Source organism: Ovis canadensis, chromosome 3 (genome assembly GCF_042477335.2).
Source record: "Ovis canadensis isolate MfBH-ARS-UI-01 breed Bighorn chromosome 3, ARS-UI_OviCan_v2, whole genome shotgun sequence".
Classification (NCBI taxonomy): Eukaryota; Metazoa; Chordata; class Mammalia; order Artiodactyla; family Bovidae; genus Ovis; species Ovis canadensis.
The window spans coordinates 159,756,475-159,775,797 of record NC_091247.1 but is presented as its reverse complement, the minus strand read 5'-3'; the positions used below and the strand labels follow the sequence as shown (position 1 = coordinate 159,775,797).

Genomic DNA, 19,323 nt, shown 5'->3' with positions numbered 1-19,323 from the left:
AATTTACTACTGAGTAAACTGCAATCTTACAGTCACTCCTAAAGATTAAATCAGACACTGCTTCTGTATTAGGGAATTTTGTACTCCTATAACTCACAATGTATCAACCAGAGGGTTTCTTAAAAGCTTCATTCTTAAGGTGACAGATGGGTGTAATGGAATATTTGCATTGACTGAACCTTCTATGAGATTGGACTAACTTGAAAGGAAACTTTCCCTTTAAGAGTTCGATCACATTAGAAGTGAAAGAACATATATTGAACACCTCCTTTATGGCTGCCACATCACTTCTCACTGGAGGCATTATCTCCATTTCACACCTGAACCCAAATTAAGGTTTTCAGGGACCTGCCCAAACTCATAAAGCCAACATCGCAGAGCAGAGATTTGAGCCTTAGCTTTCCAGAGCAGAGTCTGTGTTCCTCCCTCTCGGAGACAACACTCAGAAAGAATGTGTGATTTGCTGGGCACCTCTAGTTACTCATGCCCTTCTGACTGAAGGTAAGACAAGGCTACCAATCCCTGAGAAGAAATGATTGCTTTGTGGAACCATTCAAAGTAGTAACCCCTACTGCTATGATTCAGAGTGCCCAAATCTGATGCTTAGCTGGAGTTAACTGATAATTTCAGTTAACTAAGATGTCTTTTTGTAGTAGCAAATATATGAATGCTAAAGGAAGGTAGCACTGTTAGGAGAATAAGTCTGGGCTTTAGAGTCCAGCAGAACTGGGTTCAAATCTGCTTTGTGTGCAGACTGAGTTATTCACCTTGTCTATTTAAGACTTAATTGCTCTTTGCAAAATAAGAGAAATAACAATAGCTGCCTATACGGCTGCTGTAAAGATTAAAGTAACACATGCGAATGACTTGGCCCAGTGCCTAGGGTGCTTTAAATACTTGATAAATATGCACTAGCATTATAATCAGATGAAGTTTCGGTTAATTCACGGAACCTGTTAGATTAATGCCAGGTCAAGACGATTTGGTGATAAATTTTGTGATGTAAAAGTCTTACTTTGCCTATGTACCTGTGTATCTTTGTATCTGTCAGTTACCTCCATCTGTTTTTACCAGGCAGATTGAAGAGAGAGAGTCATCTGACAGTGTAGACAGATACTATACAATAGGAAATTGTAGTATCATTGTACCAAATACACTGTCTGCTAACACAAGTAACAGAAGTAAAATGTAAAACAAGTTATCCTGGCTCAGGTTACCTGTATTTTTGTGTTAACCTTGAGAAGATTCTCATACACACAAGAGTATGTACTAAGTTTTTTTCACCCTGCAAATGAAAATTATAAATGTATTTTTATAGGAGTATATGATGGGTGTGTGCTGGTGAATTTCGGGATTACAGTAGGGGTGATAAAAGAGAAATTACTTTATGGTATTAAAATCTTACTCAAAAGGGAAGAAATAGCTGTGATACCAGAAAAATCTGTGAAGCAAAGCAATGGAACAAACTCTCAAGGGAGTTAGAAATATATTCATGTCAGGTCTATGTTGAGTATGAAATTGTTAATAACATACATTTTTTATTAATTATTATTTTTAGCATCCCTAGTTTCTATCTCAGAGATAAACACTGATGATTTCTTCCAGCTTATTTTGCTTTCTCGGCTTTTGGTGAACTGATAGACAGGTGATTGTTTGAGGCAAAGAATAGGAAATGAACTATGTAGAGGTGGGCTAATATTTGTTTCTTTGATTTGGAAGCCTATATATTTTCCCTCATGTTTAGATTTGCTTTTGATTAACAATGTACTTTGTAATGTAGAAGTACTTTGTAAATTGTACAGTAATATATAGTGCTAATTTTCATAATTTTAGTTTTGCTATGGAAAGAATCATTTAATAAACTTTTTTTAAAATCTGACTTTACATAATTATGGGTATATGGGAATTCCTGTTTTTATTACAGTCAGAAATAAGGATAAAATGGCTTTTTTTTTTTGGCTGCACCATGCGATTTATGGGATCTGTACCTTGTTCAATCCTTGTTCTTTTGACCTCTTGTTCTGTCTTACCAGGGATTGAACCCAGGCCCAGGCAGTGAAAGCCTGGAGTCCCAACCACTAGACCACCAGGGAACTACTGCAAAATGGCTTTTTAAAAGCATTTTCATGCATTTCAGAGATCATTCCAGGAGAGTCTATTAGGGTGAGGGTTGCCTAGATCCCTCTTTGCATCATGGAATGAAAAATGAAGAAGATGAGCCTTCAAGAAGACTGAGATTGTTAAAGCAATGCCAATACCTCATCTGCAAACCAGAACATTCTTACTTGGAATGGGTCCTTGTTGCAGCACTTGAAAGAAATGTCAGGTAGGAAACGATATGACTTCCTTTTTCATTTTGCAGAAAGCAGAAGCCACTGGAGAAAAACGGCCAAGAGGCAGACCTAGGAAATGGGTGAGTAATAAGATAAAATTTGTGTTCTTTTTTGTAATGAAAAATTTCTGGGTTCTTTTTGTTGTTGTTGTTGTTGTTGTTGTTGTTAATTTATTTCTTTTCAATTGGAGAATAATTGCTTTTAATATTGTGTTGATTTCTACCATAACATGAATCAACCTTATCTATATATATGTTCCCTCCCTCCCACCTCCCACCCCTCCCACCCCTCTAGGTTATCACAGAGCACCAGATTTGAGCTCCCTGCATTGTATAGTAAATTTCATTTTATCAATTACATTAATTTCTAACTTCTGGTTTGATAAATCTTTGAAAGGGTTAAGGCAAATTAACCACCATTCCTTACCCTCAGGCTCCAGGAGTTTACTCAAAACACTTTTCTTTCCTGGGAGTGTCTCCTTTTTCTACCTCTTATCAACATGAAAAGAGTCTCTACTCTTCCTTCAAATGCGGTAACAATGAGATGACTTGTTTCCCTGGGTTGAGTAACTAAGGTTAAAGGGTATTATGAAATGTTGGAAGTTGATTACAAATGGTGATAAAATTCAGATGAAATGTGTGTCTGAGATAACTTTTTACCTCTTTCTTTTCGTTTCTTATTGTTACTATTTCCTGGATGACTTGGCTTTGGACATATCTCATTTTCTAGGTGGTTTGTGTTTTCCTTTTCACATTGCCTTTGTTGGGAAACCAGGTTTTAATCTCCAGTTTTTCTTGCTTCCCTTAGTGGTCATTTTTACATACTGACAGTGGCTTCCGTGCAAGCTTACTTGACTGCATAGGCACACAGATCCTGAATCTTTTTGAGGTCAGAAATTCACTGGTGGCTGAAAATGCATGCTCAGTCGCTAAGCTGTGTTCCACTCTTTGTGACTCCATGGACTGTAACTCACCAGGCACCTCTGTTCATGGGATTTTAGATAGAACCCAGGTCTCCTGCATTCTTTACTGTGGAGCCACCAGGGAAGCCCTCATTTGGAGTGACGTCATCTAAATGACAACTCTCTTCCTGACCCAGGGATTGAAATCGTGTCTCCTGCGTTCAGTTCAGTTCAGTTCAGTTCAGTTGCTCAGTCGTGTCCGACTCTGCGACCCCATGAATCGCAGCACACCAGGCCTCCCTGTCCATCACCATCTCCAGGAGTTCACGAAGACTCACGTCCATCGAGTCCGTGATGCCATCCAGCCATCTCATCCTCAGTCGTCCCCTTCTCCTCTTGCCCCCAATCCCTCCCAGCATCAGAGTCTTTTCCAATGAGTCAGCTCTTCACATGAGGTGGCCAAAGTACTGGAGTTTCAGCTTTAGCATCATTCTTTCCAAAGAAATCCCAGGGCTGATCTCCTTCAGAATGGACTGGCTGGATCTCCCTGCAGTCCAAGGGACTCTCAAGAGTCTTCTCCAACATCACAGTTCAAAAGCATCAATTCTTCGGGGCTCAGCCTTCTTCACAGTCCAACTCTCACATCCATACATGACCACAGGAAAAGCCATAGCCTTGACTAGCCGGACCTTAGTCAGCAAAGTAATGTCTCTGCTTTTGAATATACTATCTAGGTTGGTCATAACTTTCCTTCCAAGGAGTAAGCGTCTTTTAATTTCATGGCTGCAGTCACCATCTGCAGTGATTTAGCAGGCAGATTCTTTACTGGCTAAGCCACATGGGATGGCTTTGCTAGTTTTACCACCTGAAGCTTGTTGTTTATGCTGCTACATTACCTTGCTCTTCTGGTCAGTCTTTCCCAGTGACAGAGGACACAAGTCTCAAAATGAATAAAACCATTTCTCAAGAAAGATGAAGGCATCTTCCCTACCCAGGATCATCTATGATGGGATCTTTAGCCTTCCCTTTCTCTCTTCTGTGGTTCCGTCTTCATGCTTCATCTTTTTCCAGAGTTCCTTTGCTGCTCTGCTGGATTGCATTTTCCTATTAGTTTGCCATTCCTCTCCCATCAAGAATTCTGCATCCCTTTCTATTTATACTTTGGTATTGCCTTTCATTCAGTTTATTCATCTTCTTGTATTTTTTTCCCCTCTGCTCAACATGTATTAGGATTAGATTTCTTAGCAGAAGGAAATGGGGATGATCTTTAGATTAAAAACATCTCAGTGTTGCAGGGCAAACTTAAAGTAAGAGCATTTCATTCAAAACCTGCTGGTCCAGAAATGAATTCTCTCCAAACCAACCCACCAGGTGGTGATCATCTAGACTCTGCTCGATTACTTTTCATGTTAGGAAACTCATGTCCTCTTAAGGCTGCCTCTTCTTTCCTGGAAAGCTCTGGACATTAGAAAATACTTCCATCTGACTCCCTGTAACTTCCATTCACTGTTCCTAGGCCTCCTTCCTAGGAATATACAGAGTAATTGTTACTTTTACTTGTGATAGCTCTTCAGACAGATGAAGGCAATTAACATATATACTCTTTGTTCTCTTTTCTGGTTTGAATATCTCTAAACCTTTTAGCTCTTCCCCATAAAGAAACATTCTTCTTATTCTCCTCTGAGTATGCTTGTTTTCTTTGTCTTTTGTAATATGTCACCCAGAACTTAGTATCATATTCCAGGTGTGGGCTCCATAACCAGTGGGTTTATTACCTCTCTTTTAGACATATGGTTCCAGTTACCTATTACTGTTTCATCAACCACCCTAAAACTTAATAATGTAAAAAGAAAAAAAAACCCTCCTGGATTCTTTGTGTCAGGAATATGGATAGGGCACAACAGAAACAGAAAGGCTTGTTTCTGATTCAGGATGTCTGGGGCTTCAGCTGGGAGGATTCAAGAGACTCTGGATGTGTGTGTGTGTGTGTGTGTGTGTGTGTGTGTGTGTGTGTGTGTGTGTGTGTGTGTGTTGGGGGGTACCTTTCATGCTTGGGGCAGAATCTGGAAGTATCTTCACTCACAGGGCTGGTGCTTTTGCAGAATTGGCTTAAATCTGGATGCATCTGAGAGTGTCCTCTGGAGCATCCACACACATAGCCTTTCCACCTTGGTGGTCTCAGGGTAGGTAGTCAATCTTGTAACATGCACTCTGGCCTTTCAGAGAGCATGTTCTCCCCAGTGAGGAGAAAGCTGCAAGCAAGACCTCTTTTTTCCTTTTAAGATTCTTTTTTGGATATGGACCATTTTTAGAGTCTCACTGAACTTGTAACAATATTGCTTCTGTTTTTAATTTTTGGTTTTTTGGCCACAAGGCATGTGGGATCTTAGTTTCCCATCTAGGGATCGAACCCACACCTCCTGCATTGGAAGGCAAAGTCTTTACCACTGGACCACCCAGGAAGTCCCAAGCCTTTTTTGACTTAGATGTCAAGAAGTGCTATTCCGTTATACTAGTGAGCATACTATTGAGTAAGCTGGTGTTGGCGTACATATCAAATATAGATCTACCTTTTTATATTTTATATTTTCTTTCATTCAACAAGTATTCATTGACTTTCTTTCAGGGGATGCAATGGTAAGAACAACAGGCTCTGTCCCTGATGGAGGAAGCTGTAATTAGTTGTAACTTTGCCATCTGTGCTTAGTGCTGGGAAGGAGCAATAAGGGTGCTCTCAGGGAGCCTGGTGGGCTGCCATCTATGGGGTCACACAGAGTTGGACACGACTGAAGCAGCTTAGCAGCAGCAGCAGCAGAGCTTGCAGTCATGATGTGATCGCTATCAGGGAGACCAGGAAACACTTTTCTGAGGTGATCCTTGGCTGTGGTCTTGGGGATCTGTAGTGACTAACCACCTGAAATATACCTTAGACAAAAGAAGTAGTACTTGCAAAGGCACTGTGGCTGGATGGAATACATTGAATAGGGGTGAAAAGCCAGTGTGACTGGGTCAGAGGGATCAGAGGGTGCAGGTGGGAGATGAGACTGTACAGGTGGATGGAAACTTTGCTCACCAAGTTAAGGAAGGGTTTACAAAATCATATACATTTTATTTATTTGCTTGAATGATTTTGCTCATGGAGGTGAAATGACCAAATTGTGTTTCAAAAAGATGCCTTGGCTATAGCAAGGAGGATATAGGTTTGCCATCTTTCTAAGCATCAGAACTAAAACGGCATCAATGGAATATATCCAATTGAACTCATCACTAAGGAAAACCTGTATAAACTTTATTATAGGCAACAAAATAGGAAATAGATAAGTTGTTTGAAATAATGAGATTAATGTTGCTAAAATGAAATGATGCTGCTGCTAAGTCGCTTCAGCCGTGTCCGACTCTGTGTGACCCCATAGATGGCAGCCCACCAGGCTCCTCTGTCCATGGGACTTTCCAGGCAAGAACACTGGAGTGGGTAGCCATTGCCTTCTCCCGAAATGAAATGCATTGTAAGCAAATACAACAAGGCTTAGCCAGCACACAGCTTCTATCTAAATAAAGCCCCAACTCAGCTTTATTTAGATATAATTGATGCTTTCGAACTGTGGTGCTGGAAAAGACTCTTGAGAATCCTGTGGACAGCAAGGAGATCAAACCAGTCAATCCTAAGTGAAATCAACCCTGAATATTTATTAGAAGGACTGGTGCTAAAGCTGAAGCTCCACTACTTTGGCCACCTGATGCGAAGAGGTAACTCATTAGAAAAGACCCTGATGCTGGGAGAGATTGAAGGCAGGAGAAAAAGGGGACCACAGAGGATTATGAGATGTTTGGATGGCATCACGAACTCAATGGACATGAGTTTGAGCAGACTCCAGGAGATAAATAAAATATGGTACAGGAATAAACAAAATATATTTTATGGAATAAAATATGTACAGGACAGGGAAGCAAGCCTGGTGTGCTGCAGTTTATGGGGTAGCAAAGAGTCTGACAAGACCTTTCATAAGGTCAAATGACTTATCTTTTGCAAAATAATTACCCCAGTGGCATTAGTTAACACCTCCTTCATCTTACATAATTACCGTTTCTTTTTCTGTGGTAAGAACATCTAAGATCTTAGCAACTTTCAAGTATATAATACTATGTTGTCATCGCTGTTGTTATTTAGTCGCTCAGTCTTATCTGACTCTTTTTCGACCTCATGGACAGTAGCCCTCCAGGCTCCTCTGTCCATGGGGATTCTCCAGGCAAGAATACTGGAGTGGGTTGTCACTTCCTTCTCCAGGGGACCTTTCCAACCCAGGGATCAAACCAGCATCTCCTGCGTTAGCAGGTGGGTTCTTGCTCATTGAGCCACCAGGGAAGCCCGTAATCCTGTGAACTCCAGTCACAACGCTGGACCTCCTGGATGTTTGCACCCTTTGACTAATATTTCCTCATTACCCCTGTGCCTTCTCCCAGCCCCTGGCAACCACTATTCTACTGCCTTTTATAAATTTAGCATTTTTGGATTCCACACAAACAATATCAGACTTTCTTCACTTAGCATTAATGTATTCAAGGTCCATCCATACAGATGGCAGGACTTCTTTCTCTCTCTGGCTGAATGATAGTCCATTGTCTGTGTCTACCACATCTCCTTCAGGCACTCATCTGTCGATGGACTCTTAAGTTCCATATCTTGCCTCTTAAGTGGCCTTCCTACCTTTTCTACCTTCGGCTCTCCTGTGTTTTCCAGTTCACCTGCACGGGGTATACTCACATCACTGTTCTTCATGGACCCTCCCTTGGATCCATGGCTGGCCACTGAACTGATTACAACCTTCCCTTAGCTCTTTGAAGTCCCCACAATTTACACCCACCTCCGTTTATGCCTTTATTTCCCACTACTCATTCTCACACAGCCAGTGTTTCAGCCAAGCTGGAATAAAATAGGTAATAATTAAAGGACCTAAATGTTTTTATTTTCTCAATGGATTCTTGCTTATTTGAGGGAGATCTGGATTCCAGGCACCTGATATTCAGGCTGGATAAGGAGCCCATGTAAAGCGCCCACCACAAAAGCCCTTGCCTTTCTGGGAATAATTGGGCCATCCTCATTGACCCTTCCTGGTTTCTAATTTTTACTGGCTATGAGAATGGAAAATATTGTGTAGTGAATTGTTACAAGACCCTGATTTGTTCCCCAAAGAAGAGTTGTTCTACTTAGAAAAGGAAATAGAAGGAAATTGTGTTGTGTTTTTTTTTTTCTCGACAGCATGTTTCCTCTTTGCTCATATATATTCTGTTGGGTAGAGTGTGCATGGCTGGTCACAGCAAGGCATTCAGTTCAAGGGCATTCTTTACTGGAGAGCTTGTACTAAAGAAATAAATTATTGCATTTTCCATAGGAAATAAGCCTTGTACTTTATAGTAAGCTCAATTTTTTCCAACAGTGTCATTCACTGATTTCCCCATATTAGAGCTATGTTTTTGAACCGACAGGATTTACTAGGTACAGGACCTAAAAGACAAATTGCTCCCCTTTTATTCTTCTCATTTGTTTTGTTTTAAAAGTTCTTTTGCTTTTAAAAAGATGTCTCGTACATTTTATAGTGTCCTGTAACAGGCCTGGAAGAAGATATGTACAGTGTAACCCTCTCACCCGATGTGATTGGAATCAGTACTTGGTAGGTTACTCCAAAGCTGATGAACTGAAAGTGTGTAGCTGTAGAAGCAGAATTTGTGCCAGTCTTGCCTCTTCCGGGGATGGAGTGTTGACTAATCCAGTGACGACTAGCTAGACTTTGTTTAAGCTCATTTATTCTGCTTACTTTATTCCCCTTTGCCTTCTGTTTTCTTGTGAGTTTGAATCAGATTTCAGATCCATTATTCTGATGAGCTGCTTTGGACTTTCACATCTTTTGGGCATGGAGGAAGTGAGAGGTAAAGGAAGGAAAGAGAAGTGGGACTTGACTTTTCTACTGGTCTCTTGAGTCAGGAGCTCAGGATTTGGATTCAGGTGGCTTGGGTTCAAATTCTGGTCCATCACTTGATTCACTGGGATTTTGAGCAAATTACATGACCTTTTAAAAAACACTTTAAAGATTATTTTAAATATTTGATTAACTAATCTTCTCTTTAAAAGATTATTTAATTTTAGGTAATTATTTTAATTGTTCCAGGTATATAACATGCTGATTCAGTTTTTAAAGATTATATTTCACTTATAGTTATCATAAAATATTGGCTATATTCCCTATGTTGTACTGTCTATCTTTGTAGGTTGTTTTAGTCATAGTATTTTGTGCCTCAATCTCCTACCCTTCTCTTGCCCCTCCCCCATACCCTCTCCGCACTAGGAGCCCCTATTCCCTATGTGTATTAGTCTAATTCTTTTTTGTTACGGTCGCTAGTTTTATTTTTTAGATTCCACGTGTAAGTGATATCATACGGTGTTTGTCTTTTGTCTCCTTCCCTATTCCACTTAATGCAATAACCTGCAAAATTTCCTTTCTTTATGGCTGAGTAATATTCCATCATTTTCTATGTACCACATCTTCTTAATCCATTTGTCTGTTGATGGGCACTTAGGTTGCTTCCATATCTTCACTATTGTAAATAATGCTGCTGTGAACATTGAGGTACATGTATCTTTTTGAATTAGTGTTTTCATTTATTTTTTTATATTTTTGATAAATACCCAGGAGTGGGATTGCTGGGTCATATGGTAGTTCTGTTTTCAGTTTTAAAGGTCCAGTTTCCTCCTCTTTAAGAGTGGTACAAGAATGGTACATTTCTTATAGAGTTGTGTGAGGATTAAATAGGGAATTGATGCAAAGGGCTTAATACAAGGTCTGGCATATAGTAAATACTCAATAAATGTTCGACATTATTATTAATTCCACTCTACACTTTCATGTAGATATTACACACTGCCTAAACCCTAATTACTTATAGCTGCCTATAGTTACACATGGAGTGAGGTGACAATTATGTTATCAAACTCATCAAGTACCCTTTGTGGTGTAATTAGATCTTTAATATATCTGCTGAATATCATCAAGTCTAAGAATAGCTTATAAATAATACTAAATTACATTTTAAATCTACTTATAGTTAAGGAAAATAATTTAAATGGCAGCTTATAAGCCTGCTACTCTAGAGGTTTGATGTCATATTCATCAATTCAGAAAGTAGAATTTCTGCTGTTTGCCTCAGTAGGCACATGCAGAGCTGTTCTGGCTTCTTAGAATCTACTTAGGTATATGTTAGTCAATCGTTTTCCCAGGTGAAACTAGGCATTTCATATTTCTTTGTATTTCTTCATTTTGGCCTTAGAAAGGAGCCCATCACACAACTGATTTAGTGATGGAAAGTATTTGGCAAAAGTTTTAGAGAGTGGAGCTAAGGTTCAGGAATACATGACGATAATAAAGATGTTAACCTTGTATATGAAATGCTCCATCCAGATGTTGCTTTGTGAAGCAGCTAGTGCTTCTGGAGGAAAAAAAGCGAAGACAAACTAATAAAGAATAAATCAGTGGGAACCAGGGATGTTTTTAAGTGTTTTGTTTTCAGAGTATCTTTATGAGAAAGGAAATTAACAAGGGGAGGGAAATACTCCCCAATATAAATTAATGGTTTGTAAAGGAAAAAAAAAGAATCATTCTGGAGATACTGAAATTGACCTAGAAATTGACCTAGAAATTGACCCAAGTACCAGATGCTGAAGCTTAACTTCAGTTGGTCACTAGAAAGTTACTAACAAACCCCAGCTGTTTTCTCGGATTGCTGATTCTCTCCTTTTGGTAATGGGGTGTGTGCGGTATGTTGATTTAAAAATATGCATTTCCATTCCATCTCTTTTGAGGGACAGTTGTCTTTCTTTTATAAAAGAGCTTGTGATCACAAGAAAGTGATGTAATTTCATTTGTTAGTCAGACATTCTAGATAGGCGGCAAGAGCTTTTTGTTTTTCTGAGTTTGTAGAAATCTAGAAACTTAAATTATGATTTTAAAATCAAGTGGGAGGAACTAAATCAGAGTAAAACTTCTTACAACTAGACTGATTGAAACTCTTTGGATTTCTTCTAAATATTCCAAGTATTGATGTATTGAAGAACCTGGAAATCTACTGTTGAAAACATTGGGTTTTCATTTCCATTATTTTTTCTCTCCAGATGTTTCTTACTTTTTTTTTAACTTTTAGCCACTTGTAATTTAATACTTGCTTGTTTAAACTGAAAATATTTCTTCTATGGTTAGAAAGAAATATCCAGTAATGCATTTTGCATATAATTGTAACATTTTACTGAGGGAAAGAAATGACTTTGATAGAACATCAAAAACCATCTGTTAATGGAGTATGTGAAGATAAAACCATTTTTCATTTGAATATGTTAAAAACAACATGCTTTAAAAACCTAGAGATGCTTCCTCTATAACACATGAGTTTTTGATATATGCTCAGTAATTATAATACAAATTTTCTGATGCTTAGAAGGTGTTCAGTATTGGTAAACTATATTTTCTGAAACTACCTTCTTTGCAGTATTTTGTAATAAAAATGGAGTTTTGTTTTGTTTTTTTTTTGGCAAACCACAACAGAACTCTGTGGGGGAAAGTGATTTAAATTAACTTTCTTTTTAAATAACTTATTGCAAAATTCCCTAAAATGCTTATTTTAAATTACAAGATTAAATAATGAAAACACTAATAAATAAATCATGCTCAGAATGGGAGAATTGGATTTGATCACTAGTATTCTGATCTCTTTTATTCTTTTATTCTTGTCTCAGTATTGAAGTCCTGTTCTTAATTTTTCAGTTAATGATATTTTTAACAAAGAGATTGATAACTAGCTCTTCTTGGTCATCCAGTTCAGTTTGGCATGACCAGCTTCTACCAGATGCTGGCCATTCAGGATTATTCAGACACTGACCTTCGGGTCCACTGCTCAAATGATTGTACCACAGTGGCCATGTGGTTTTATTAAACTATGATCCAGGAAGAATATGTTATCCACTTGTGGCTGAGTGGCAGATTATAGACAGGAGGCAGTTAAAATAAATGTCCTGTTTCTCTACCCAAATAATCAGATCACTAAAATCTTGGCCAAGGTAGTAATCTCAGTTTCACTCTGATTAAATGGCAGGTGCTATGAAATTCAGTGACCATTTTATATGACAGTAAATGCATTAAAGACTTTATCCATACTATCATACACTTATTTACTTATGTTTCCCCAAATCTGAGTTTTTATGGATGGCAGTAAGTATTTCTAAAACACTGGAAACCCTCCTGTCATGTATAAATGACACTAATATGCCATATATATTTTTTCAACAAGGTAAGATAGGTAAAAATATTACTCCATGTGTCAAGAGAATGTTTTTGTTCTCTTTTAAAGAGTGGAATCTGTTTTTAAGGTTTTTTGTTTTTTTTTTTAACCAAGGAGTTCTTGATTCTAAACTCTTCCATATTTGACACAAATATTTCACTATTTTTGGCAAAATGTCAATCCAGTGGGATTTAATCAAACCTACTGTTTCTTTTCTGGACATAGGTAAAGACGGTTTTGATGAACTGTGTACCTTTGGGCAGGTTGCTCAATGTACTCAATACTTTCTCTCCCATTTAAGTAGGAGTGGTCTATCTATAATTAATGAATGTCAAGCATTTTGAGTTGCAAAATATAGAAACCTTTATTACTACTACCAGCACTATTATCCAGGGACTGATTGTTGATTTTGTAGAAGGTTCAGCCTCCTGTTCCCTTTTTTGTGCTGTTTTTCCTGCTCCCCTCTGCTGCCTGCCCTTTGGCCATTTCACTGCTCATTAGCGCCTCCACCAGATGCAGGGCAGGCCTGGGAACAGGGTTCAACTCTGGTAAAAGGCTTGGTGGGAAGGAGGCTGGGAGTAATGACAGACATAGGGTTTTCAGATTACCTGTCAATTTGATACATCCAAGCCACCCCCAAACCCTGTCCTCAGGGGTAAATTTAGTGCAGCTATGACATTGAAATTTCTTTTTTATTCGCTATTCATTCTTTTAATACATTTATAAAACTTTGTGATAAATTTTCATTCTTATAATTTTCAAGGTAAAATATCTTTTTCAGAATGCTGTTGGAAGTGAAGTCTCTTTTTTGTTTTTCCTTAGTATTGATGAGTGGCTGCCGATCAGGCTTGGTTTATTTAGCAAGGCTTTGTCCCTGTTCGAAGACAGAGGAATTGCACTGTCTACTCTTGCATTTTGCGACCGTATGGACTGAATCCCGCCAGGCTTCTCTCTCCATGGGGTTTCTCAGGCAAGAGTACTGGAGTGGGTTGCCATTTCCTTCTCCAGGGGATCCTCCTGACTCAGGAATCGAACCTGCGTCTCTTGCGTCTCTTGCATTGGCAGGCAGGTTCTTCAGTAGCGCCACCTGCTAAGTGCACTCTTGGATTAGAGGCAGGTTGGGGAATGACAGTTGTTTAACTTCTGGCAAATGGAGATTACCTTATGAAGCAGGAGGCACCCTGTTGAGGTGTTAAAAGATCATAGAGCTCACCCTACTTCTATGACCAAGGTAAGCCATGTCATCAGCTGTGGTTTCACTGCTGATGTGAGGTGCCAAAAAATGCACTTCGAGTGTCTCTTTGAACATAATATTGTGCAGAAGGCTCAGCATGTAAGACAGACAGTGGATAGAGAAGAAACTTAAGCACTTTGGTTCACTTGTTCGTTTGCTTGTGTCTTTCTTGGCTTGACCATTTAAACGCTAGGGCTTCAGTTCTGAGACCTGTTGACTTTATGACTTCACATTTGTCCAACAAAGTCTTCTGGCAATATTATGGATCAAGGTTTGTGCTAGGTCCTGGGAATGTAGAGGCCAACAAAATCGGTGGTAGCTGCCTTTGGGGTGCTCGCAACAAAAGGAAACCTGATGCCAGGTCATTAGATCACTGCTCTGTGCTTCAGATGTCGTGCGGGTAAATGAAAGCCCAGATTTCAAATATTTTGAACTCTTTTGAATTAGAGAGACCTTCCATAGAAGTGATTATGTTGCTTTGAACTTTATATATATATATATATATATATATAAATTTGTGAATTAGTTGTACTGGTGGGCTCAGAGTTATATTCGCTCATTATCACCACGGCACATATCCAGGCTAGTATCAGATGTATGATTTATTAAAATAGTTCAATTATATTTAGTTACACTTGTGCTCAGTCGTGTCTGACTCTTTACGACCCCTTGGACTGTAGTTGCCAGGCTCCTCTGTCCATGGGATTTTCCAGGAAAGAATACTGGAGTGGGATTAGCTGAGAAGCCTATATTTAGTTAAGTTAGACTTAAAACAATTAGGTGGGCTTCCCTGGTGACTCAGTGGTAAAGAATTCACGTGCTATTGCAAAGAGACTCGGGTTTAGTTTGTGGGTCGGGAAGATTCCCTGGAAAAGAAAATGACAGCCCACTCCAGTATTCTTGCCTGGGAAATCCCATGGACAGAGGAGCCTGGCAGGCTTCAGTCCATGGGGTCGCAAAAAAGTCGGACACGACTTAGCAACTGAACAGCAACAATAAAAAGATAGGTATTCAATAGTCAGATACAGGCTCCGAAAAGAAAAGGAGAAAGGAAACAGAAAGACCAGAGTAATCCTCTTGAGCTGCCATTCTAGCATATATTCATCTTTTCTCTCTTTGTTCTTGCAAAAAGAATTTAATTTATATTTATTAAATAATCTAAAGATCACTAGGTGGTAAAACAACTTGATCATGTATTTTAATGTTTCAGAATCGTGCTTCCATTTGTATTTAAAAATTAGCTCTGGGAGGGTAGAGAGCAAGCTGTAGTTATCTTTTTACCCTCAGCACCTAGGACATAGGGAGGAATTCACCAAAGTGATTAAGAGCTCAGACTGCCTGGTTCCCTTATCAGCTTATCAAGGCAAGTTGCTCATTGTCACCAGCCCAGTCTCCCTGGATGCAAAACAGAGGTTAATAATAGTTCTCATCCCTTAGGATTGTTTCATAAGAATTAAATGAGAAGCCTTCAAAAATTTTCATTCATCAGGAGACAAGCACTCAATAGATCATAAGCATAGATGTTAGTATAGTTTCAGGTCCATCAGTTCAGTTCAGTTCAGTCGCTCAGATGTGTAAGACTTAATAAATGTCTGGGGAACAGAATGATAGTATTTCATTAATGTGCAAAAAAGCATGGCCTTTCAGTTTTTGTTTCCAGTACTAAGTGTGGATTTGAATTGAGTTCCTTCTTTAATCAGAGGTTTTGTATTTTTGGACTGCCCACACAAGGGTTAAAAGTACAACCTGTAGGCATCAAAGCAGTGTTTATCACGATTTTGAATTCCAGCCTATGCCTTTCCACTTAAGAACTACGCTGTGAGCCACTATCAGCCAGGCCCGATGCAGACTTTGAACGCCTTGCTCTATATTAACGTTTCCATTTGCTCACCCCTGGAAATAGCATTCTGCTTTCCAAAATAGACTCTGGCACTCTACCTTAAAAGAATTTTTTGTCACAGCTTTGGATCATCAGAAAAACAGAAAAGAGCTTTATTGGCAAAACGTCACAAGATAATTTTCAAAGATAGTTTCTGATTTTTTTTCTACATGAACTCATTTTCATTGTCTGTCTCCCATTTCCTTTCCTCCTGATTTTTAGTACTAACCTGCAAAGAAAGATGAGGAGACTCAGTTGATAACTATTTGTTTCTTTGACTTCTTTTAAGGCTATTTTGAAGCACTTAAAGTGACATATAAAGCAGTGGGGTTTATAGCTAGGGATTCATTGGGGGGAAATCTAACGCCCTAGGTTTACATCACTGTAGGCATAGGACTTCACAGTAGGAATAACATAGGTAGCAATGTCACATAACTTAGAAGTTTAAGCATTAACATTACCAATAAAGGAAGCGCAGGTCGGCCAAGTTTCTAGACAATCCAAATATTTTCAGTCTTGAGGGAGTACCCTATTGCAGGAAGCACCAACACCCAGGGAGGTATGGAGGAGCAGGGAATCGTAAAGATTATAGCTGATACTATTCTATATAAAATACCACTTGTTTTGCAGTCTTTTATCATTCCCTGTTTCAAATGATTCTGACATCAGAGAAGACGTATATCCGCCAGTGTGTGTCTAAAGTTGATCCCAGAATCTAATTTCTTCATTACAGAATCTCAGTAAGAAAATACATTTTCTTTCCTGCTGTTGTCCTCTCAGATGGCCCAACTTTAATGGTCTTTAAATTCCCTAATGGACTTCCCAGGTGGCATAGAATCCACCTGTCAATGCAGGAGACAGAGGAAACTCAGGTTCGATCCCTGGGTCGGGAAGATACCCTGGAGTAGGAAATGGTAACCCACTCCACTACTTTGCCTAGGAAATCCCACAGAAAGAGGAGCCTGGTGGGCTACAGTCCACAGGGTTGCAAAGAATCAGACACGGCTGAGCACACACACCCAAATTCCCTAATGCATTTTGATGAAGCATTTGTAGACCTGGCTCCCTCTCAGTTGGTAGATCTGGGGTGGAACTGCAAGTACAAATGGCCATCTCTGTGGCCCCCCTCCGACCATTCTCTTGAGAGACTGGCATTCGGTGAGTAGTGCTTCTCATACCACTGGACTTCTCGTACCACTTAGGAAATCCCATAACATTTCATTCTCCTGTGCTCTTACTCAATTTTCCATTTCTCTTCTAGGAGTAGGTTATGTTTGATTTTTACATCCTTCCATCTCCTTTCTTATCTTTGGACCGTCTATTTCCCATATGGATTGGATGAAAATGAACTCATTCCCAACCCTAATTCACATCCCTATAATTCTTTTCAGAGAAGTGGTATAGAGTTTACTGACTTTCCATTTGGATTTGCCATTTAGAGTGCTCATTTCCAGGCTATCAAACCAAAACAATGGTTTATTAAGTCTGTATTTTCATTTGGTCATGCTCTTCCCCAGGGGTAATCTACTTCTTTTGTAGACATTAAAATTGACCAATGAATGAGCCAGGCTTAGGATTTTGTATATTGTTTGCATGATATTCAGGCAGCTGATGAGCTACACAGAATTGTTTGAACTCTATAATATTATAAGCAAAAAAATGGCAACTTTGTCTAATGCATAACCAGTCTGCTTTGCTGTTAAATCCCTAATCTCAGTGTAGATCAATTGGGACCCATTTTGGAAATTATAGAAACAAAACATCTCTATTACCTTACTTGCATTGTCAAAACCTCTCAAGGATTCCTTAGTATTCAGAGAACCCATTCATATCATGCTCATTGGCAACACATGGTTTCCTATTAATTGCATACATCATATTAATGTATAGATTGTATAATGTGAGAGAACTTGGCCATACATGGTCACGGTATGAAGAATTCCCTTGTGACTGACTTTTTTTTTTTAATGAATAAAGAATTTTCTGCCTGAGATTATTAAAATATGGTGTGTATTCAGCACTACTATTTGCTATTGTTTTAAGTAATATGTTATGATAAGATTTTAGACCCCCATGTGAGAAGCTGACATTTTGTATCCATAAGGCAAACACAGCTTTTTGAATCTGTGTGAAAATTTAGGTGTCCTATTTTGTGGTTTTTATCTTCTCATGACTTTTTTGAGAAAATGTTTAGACTGATTTCCTTACAGTCATGAAAGTCTCTTTGGGAGAACTTACGTATGTGAAAAAGCCATCTAGAAAGGAGATTTCTTGAGAACCCTTGGTAATGGTGTGCAAGTTTAATCACTCCGCCTGTGACAGGAAGGTCTTAAGACGTTCAACCTAAATTTCTCCTTATACGGTTTTCAGTTCATTTCCTCTTGTCTTGTTCCTAATGGTGATAGAGAACATCTGGTATGTCCTTTTTCAAAATAAACCTTCCTACTTGGAGTAGCAGAAAGTGTGCACACGTTGGGTCCTAACAGATTTGGGTTTGAGCCTGGTCCTTATCTCTTACTAACCTTAGGCCGTTATTACCTCTCTGATCCTGAATTTCTTCTTTTGTGAAGTGAGGCTGATCATCCTTCCCTTGCAGTTTTAGCTAACATGTCCCATTCCTGGTAAAGCCTCAACATGTGGTATCTTGTATTGTTATTGTTAAAATCTGTGAAATTTTATTGTCAGCTTTTTCATTTTGCGTAATAACATTCCCAGGTCTTTCTGACGGTGTTCTTTTCTCCAACCCACTGATCATGGTTCTGGGTTTCCCAGGTGGCTTGGTGGTAAAGAATCTGCCTGCCAGTGCAAGAGACACAGGAGTGGGGGCTTTGATGCCTTGTTGGGAAGATGCTCTAGGAGGTAATGGCGACCCCCTCCAGTATTTCTTGCCTGAAAAATTCCACGGACAGAGGAGCCTGGCAGGCTGTAGATCATGGGGTAACAAAGAGATAGACATGGGCCAGACATGACTAAGCTGCACGCACACAACCATGGTTCTAAACAAGACTTCAGATGGTATGGTAGTGGAACACTAGGTTTTCAATGAAAGGCCTCTCTGACTTCCTTTCCAACTTAATGAATTTCCAGGTATATGACCTTGGACAAGTCACTGAACATCCTTGAGTCCGTTTGCCCATATGTAAGATGGGGATGATAATTCTGACTTCTTTACCTTCCTCACTGGATTGGAGTGAGGATAAAAAAAGTCATTTATGAGTCACCAAGCACCCCACAATCATAAAATGATACCAGTAAGTGTAATCAGCAAGTAAAAAATTTAATACTTTACAATAGGGTGAAAGAAATTGGTCTTGTTACTTATCTAACTTTTAAAACATAGATCTCTGAACTCAGCCTCACCCTTATCCTGCAGAGCAATTACAGAGCATTTACTCTTTCTCTGTTTCCACTTTCATCAGCTCTTATGGTTGGAAGGCTAAAACTGACAACTTTCAAAGATGTACGACAGACACATATTAAAACAGCTTCAACATTACAGGGCTTAAGTTTGTGTACAGAGAGGTTGAATCAGTAAGCAGATTTAGGTGCATAAAGACAGGGCCAGGTGTAATAAAGAGATGACATGACCCAGGAGGGGGGAAATGAGCAGCAGAGATCTCTGCAGCGATGGACAGTAATGGAGAGGATTCTGAGA

General features: G+C 39.2%; 1 protein-coding gene across 1 annotated transcript in view; it reads left to right on the top strand.

The window, feature by feature from the left end:
• HMGA2 (high mobility group AT-hook 2) overlaps positions 1–19,323 on the top strand; it is a 145,226-nt gene that overhangs the window by 10,859 nt on the left and 115,044 nt on the right. The window contains exon 3 of the mRNA XM_069580959.1: positions 2,363–2,413. Within this exon, the coding sequence (XP_069437060.1) occupies positions 2,363–2,413 (51 nt within the window). The remainder of the gene's footprint in view (positions 1–2,362; positions 2,414–19,323) is intronic.